General features: G+C 26.1%; 1 protein-coding gene across 1 annotated transcript; it reads right to left on the bottom strand.

The window, feature by feature from the left end:
- Positions 1-1,461: 1,461 nt before the first annotated feature.
- On the bottom strand, positions 1,462-4,637 carry LOC120071598 (palmitoyl-monogalactosyldiacylglycerol delta-7 desaturase, chloroplastic-like). The gene is made up of 4 exons (XM_039023942.2): positions 4,307-4,637; positions 3,881-4,216; positions 2,641-2,747; positions 1,462-1,842 (listed from the first exon to the last, which is right to left on the bottom strand). The coding sequence occupies exons 1-4, from the start codon at positions 4,601-4,603 to the stop codon at positions 1,638-1,640; spliced, it is 945 nt and encodes a 314-aa protein (XP_038879870.1). The 5' UTR covers positions 4,604-4,637; the 3' UTR covers positions 1,462-1,637.
- Positions 4,638-6,062: the final 1,425 nt, after the last annotated feature.

The following is a 6,062-nucleotide window of genomic DNA, read 5'->3' on the forward strand; positions in this document are numbered from 1 at the left end:
GAATCAATATATTTTTTTATGGGAATAGTATAAACTGTAGATTCTGATAATGTTGAAATTATATAAATCCAATCAAAGATTTAACTGAGACTAATAAAATAATAATAATAATAATAACTTTCAAGTACTAACAAAAACTACATGCTCAACATTTAAATTTTAAAATAACACAAATATATAAATCTTTGTTATGGTTGAAAAGGAATATATTTTATATAATTTCCTACAAATTGAAAATTAAAAAGTGTTGCCGCTCTTTGATTGAATTGAACTACTACATTTCTGAATCCCAAATAATCGTCATAATTAATAACACTCCCTCCTGAACCTTATTGTTTACTTTCACAACTGTACTTCTCCCCTTTTCTTGATTCAAACTCACTTCCATTTCTTATTTATCGATCCAATTCTTGTTTTATTTTTACTTCTTGTAATTTATCTCACTCGTCTCCTTAAGAAAGAAATTTAAAAAGATAAAGAAAAGGAAACCAAATTTCCTATGTACTCAAAATTTTAATTTGAGAGTAACCTAAATATTTGTTAGTGTCAGAAACAAATCTAATAATCAATATTGTATTAAAAATTTAAATTCAAGATACTATGCATATCTAATTTTTCCCTTAAATATAAGGGTTAATGGGTAATAATAAATGAAAATTTAAATATAAAGATAATAATAATATTTTTTCGTTGAAGCAAATAAGTTTATAGATTATCACGACCAATATTTTCTTTATGAATAACAAAAACTTCAATTATCATTGTACAATTCTTTCTATCATGACATTATTAGAATGGAGATGGAGCCAAATAAAACAAGATATCTTGTATTTATTCTTTAAAAAATATTTGGTTATTGTGAGAATGGTTGTGTACTATTTGTAAGGGATGTATCTATTTAAATTGGGATACATTCCATGACAAATGAAAATATACGATTATTATTTAATTTAAAAATATTAATTATTATGTTAAGTTAAAATTAAATTACTTATTCACAATACAAAAATGTTGGAGACATGCATGGATATTTAATATCTATGTTAAAATTGAATCCTTTGATTTACGAATATATCGAATATATAGACAGGTATTTTGATCTTGTGAAGCATTTAGTAAAAAATATGACGATTTTCATGAAGCAAAATATCTTAGCATTTGGAGTTCATGAATCGAAGTTGATTCTAATTTTGACTATGAACTATTATTGTACTAATAAACATATTTGAAACCCTAACAAATTGAATATTAACTATTATGGTATGAATAAAGGCGTATTTAACTTATAATTATTGATATATGTGCTTAGTAATAGTTTATGGCCTTGAATAAGCTTATTCTACCTTTTGAGGAAAAAAAACAATATTTTCATAAATTTACATGATACCTATATTATTTTTTTAAATATCCAAAGATATTTATTGATATTTAATAATTTATTCATATATCCATAAATATAAATTATCAATATCAACATCCACATCAATATATATATATATATAAATACATATAGTTGGATTACACCTCCCACACAAACTATAGTAATTTATAAACAATCATATTATTTTGTTCTATATTTTCTTACATAGTTACTTCCACACAAAAATTTAAAATTTATTTTAGAAGAGTTGGTTTTATTAATATATATTATCAAGCTTTTGCTTATGAATGGCTTTGTGAGGGGCCAATTTCACATTAGTGGCAACTCCAATGACTTGAAGAAAGTTAATAACATACCAACTAAAGTCAATTTGCCACCATTTAAATCCATGTCTTGCTGAATAAGGAAAGGCATGGTGATTATTATGCCAACTTTCTCCAAAGGAAATCAAACTCACCCACCTTACAAAACAAACCAAATGAATTATCATGAACTACTCTTTATAAATCACATTGTTTTATTCGGAATAATTGCAAATAGTAATTTTAGGGATAATAATTAAGTGTATAACAATATTTTTAAAATATTTTACAAATATAACAAAGTTTATCGATCATAGACTTATACCAATGATATGATCTGTTATCGATAAACTCTTACCAGTAATATGATCTATCACTGATAGACTATCTAACTTTTACGATATATACATTTTTTTTTGTATTGTGTTTATATCTACTGATAACTTTAGATTTGATTGCTACGTTTGCAAATTACCCATTTTATTCAGGAAAAAATATCAATTTATACTCCTAGATTTTGGATTGTGTAAATTAAAATAATATGTTGATAACTGCATCAATTTAAACTCTGAATTTTCCTAGATGTATCAATTTACACACATTTTTAGATTTCATTCGACAAAATATCACATGAAACTTATAATTATTTCAATTAAACTTTGAAATTGTCAGACGTGAATCAATATTCTAGATTATTCTATATTAAGATTGTATTTGAAAATCGTCAACATATCAATTTTTTTACGTGTGCATACTTTTTTAAATATTGGTTAAATAAAATGAATGTTTATTTGAATTGATGCATGGATAATTTTTAGAGAAAATCCTAATTGAGAACCTAAATTAATCTACTTATAAAAATTTCGAGATTTAATTGATAAAATTATAAGTCTCACTCGATGTTTATCTCTCTGAATGTTTGAATGTAGTACCACCAAACAAGTAAAACATACTTACCCAACGTTTAGTGACAAATCACGAGTCTTCCATTGTTGCTTTCCCGATCCATGGCATATTGAGTTTACCATCAATGTTGTGTGTAACACTACTACGTTTCTAACACCCTGCATTACAAAAACTTGAAAGTTTAAGAACTTATTGCATAATTCCAAAGTTAGTGATTTATTAAATGCAAAATTGAATTCTTAGGTAGTTTTGTTTAAAGTTTAAGCACCAATTGGCCTTCAAACTCGACTAAATTTATAATTTAATGTTTGACGTATTTCCTTATTATTACTATTAGACCCATTTAATAATTTTTTACCATGATTTTCGTCTTTCTTAAATAAATAATTTAATTTATTAGTTAAATTTTTAAAATAAAACTACGATTTTAAAAGCTATGACTCTGTTTAAGAACCATTTGGTTTTTGGTTTTTAAAATTAAGTCTATAAATATCTCATCCACCTTTAAATTTCTTATTTTGGTATCTACTTTTTTTCTAATGTTTTCAAAAATCAAACAAAGTTTTGAAAACTAAAAAAAAGTTGTGGGTGTTTGAAAAAACTCATAAAAAGCCGATAAAGAAACAAAAATATCAATAAGTGGAAGTACATAGACTAAAGTGTTAATTTTATAAGCTTAATTTCGAAAGGTAAGAATAAAATACTAAAAACTAATTAAAGTTTAGAGGCTAAATTGTTACTTATTCAAGTTTAGAAATAAATTATTATAGGTTTGAAAGTACACAGACTAATTTAGACAATTTTTTTTAAATGTATAATATCACTACTAAAGTAAATTAATAAATTACAAAATCATAATTTTTCAAAATTATTTGACGAAAAGTTAATGTCAAGACAAGGAAATAAATTTCAAATAGAATTTGAGCTCTTCCCAAATTCAAGAATAAAAATGTGAGATTTCTAAATCTATAAACTAAATAGAAACCAAAATCGAATAGGTATTTTCTGTAGTAATCTATTTTACATATTGTTTTTTCATAAATTGAGTAATTTGAAATAAAGAAAAAACATTTAAATTACAAAACAATTAAAAATATTTACAACTAATAGTAAAATATCAAAGTCTACCTGTAATAGAATGCGATAGGCCATGATAAACTATTATCTATATCTCTCATGATACAAATAGACATAGATCGTAGTCTATCACAGATAAATAATGAAATTTTTATTTTCATATATTTATAAAAAACCTAAGAAATAAATAAAGGAAAGAGTTGATTTACTTTACCATTCCCCATATAAGAAAAGGCATTCCTCCAACAACATATAGCAAGATTGCAAGAGCAATTGGATGAAGAAGATATGTTTTATGAATGAATTTGTAGAAGATTTGCTTCTCCAAGTCCCGAACATTATCTCGTCTCACTTGCTTCCTAACCATTAAAAATATGTTTTTTTCTATCTCTTGAAAAATAACAAAGTACCTTGGACGATTAACTCTTTTAGTTGAAGCATAGTAATTAGGAAACCACGAAAATCTTTGATCAAAACGTTGTGGATCTTTGTCAGTATCAGCAACTTCGTGGTGATATCTATGCATACTCACCCAGTCGATTGGATTCCCCTAAAATATATATATAAACATTACTCCAATGAATAATTTTTTAAAAAGTTAGTTATTTTAACCTACTTTAGAATTTATCGTTTGACTAACCTCGAGTGCTTGAACTCCACAGTAAGCAAACAAGTACTCAAGCCATTTTGGAAGCTTAAAGCTTCTATGTGCAAGATTTCTATGATATGATAGACTCAAACCAAAGAGACCGGAAATAAAATATAACATCGTGGCAACCCATAATGCACTCCAATTAAATTGAAAGGGTGCAAAAATACAAAGGACATGCAAGAGGAAAATAATAAAAGCCATTTCTTTGTCTATCTCAATCCATTCTTCCTTCCCAGATGATTTTAGAGGCTTTTCCATTTCCCTTGGTTCTATTGATACATCCATTATCAAGATCTTTACTTTACTTCAAGGTTCACCACCACCTCTACATATATGTATTTATAGCTATTCATATTGCATGTTTTAAGTCTCAACATAATAAATATGTATTTATGTTGCATTTGAAGAGTTTTAATTTAATTATTTTAAATTCTTTCCATTAACCCATTTGTATATAAATAAATTGACTAATTGAGACTCTTTGATTAGAGGTAAAAGTTTCTAACTTCTGAATTTTCACTCCACTTTCTTGGATTGAATTTCAATATTCTAGATAACAAAATATTTTCGTGCATGTTTTCTACTAACAAATTTTCCTATAATCTTGAGTTGTATAATATAATATATTAAAGGAAAATATTTACACATAAAAAATATGTCAAATTATATACAAAAATAGTAAAAAAAAAAAAAAAATACTGATAGATACAGTCTATCCGTGACAAACTTCTATCACTTTCTATTACTAATAGACATCGATAGAAACTTCTATAAACTTCTACCAAAGAAGATTAAAATTTTGTTATTTTGTGTAAATAGTTTCCTTATTTTTCTATTTTTTAAAATTTTCGTATATTAAAATCAATAAATTAGGTTTAAATCCTATTTTGGTCCCTAAACTTTGCATCTTGTTCTATTTGGTGCTTAAATTAAAAAAAAACAGTCATTTTAGTCCCTGAACTTTTAAGAACTGTTTATTTTGGTCCATACTATTAAGATTTTGTTAACTTTTGATGAAATTGCATCTAGCATGTGTTGAGCAAAATGAAGGTGAAGTAAAATGCCAATAACCAATGCGAAAAAGTACTAAACGACCAAAATCTCGAATGCAAAATGACTTTTGAGTTCTATAGGAAATCGCTTTACACCTAATTCAAAATTGAAACCCTACATCTTTTAGCATGACTAACTTATTTGATAGCTTAGCCATCTAAAAATATAAATCATCTCGTCATTTTGTTTAAGAATTAACAAAATTTAATAACATGGACCAAAGTAAGCACTTTTTAAAAGTTTAGAGACTAGAAGTAGACGTTTTTAAAAGTTGAAGGACCAAAATAGAACAAGCTTCAAAGTTTAGGACCAAAATAGGATTTAAACCAATAAATTATTATGATTTTGCATTATTATCCTTCTATTGACAACTATATCAAATGCAACCATTTAACGAGGACTTGAGCATTGCTTAGTCAATTATTAGGCTAATTAATGCAAACTCGTGAATAGGCAAATTTGAATTGTATTCATGACCCCATTCCTCGAGTCCTTTATGAGTAATGATTCGAACGTATGAATTCTAACATTCTACTTCCGTCATAGCACACTACCAACGTATCACGTTAGGGATGGTCAAATCTATCAGAGTCGTAATGTGATGGCCATCTTTATTGGGATAATTTTTTTCACAACAAACTGTGAGAAAATAGGGAAAACACAATAAACTTATGTATTTTATAACGTATTA

The sequence above is a fragment of the Benincasa hispida genome, chromosome 2 (genome assembly GCF_027475165.1).
Source record: "Benincasa hispida cultivar pf3 chromosome 2, pf3_genome.v1.1, whole genome shotgun sequence".
NCBI classification, from domain to species: Eukaryota; Viridiplantae; Streptophyta; class Magnoliopsida; order Cucurbitales; family Cucurbitaceae; genus Benincasa; species Benincasa hispida.

Coding starts and splice junctions, on each gene's coding strand:
- LOC120071598 (XM_039023942.2), bottom strand. CDS start 4,603: ATGGATGTATCAATAGAACCAAGGGAAATGGAAAAGCCTCTAAAATCA. Junction 2,748..3,880: donor CTTTTCTTATATGGGGAATG/GTAAAGTAAATC, acceptor TTTGTAATGCAG/GGTGTTAGAAACGTAGTAGT. Junction 1,843..2,640: donor GATTTGTCACTAAACGTTGG/GTAAGTATGTTT, acceptor TTGTTTTGTAAG/GTGGGTGAGTTTGATTTCCT.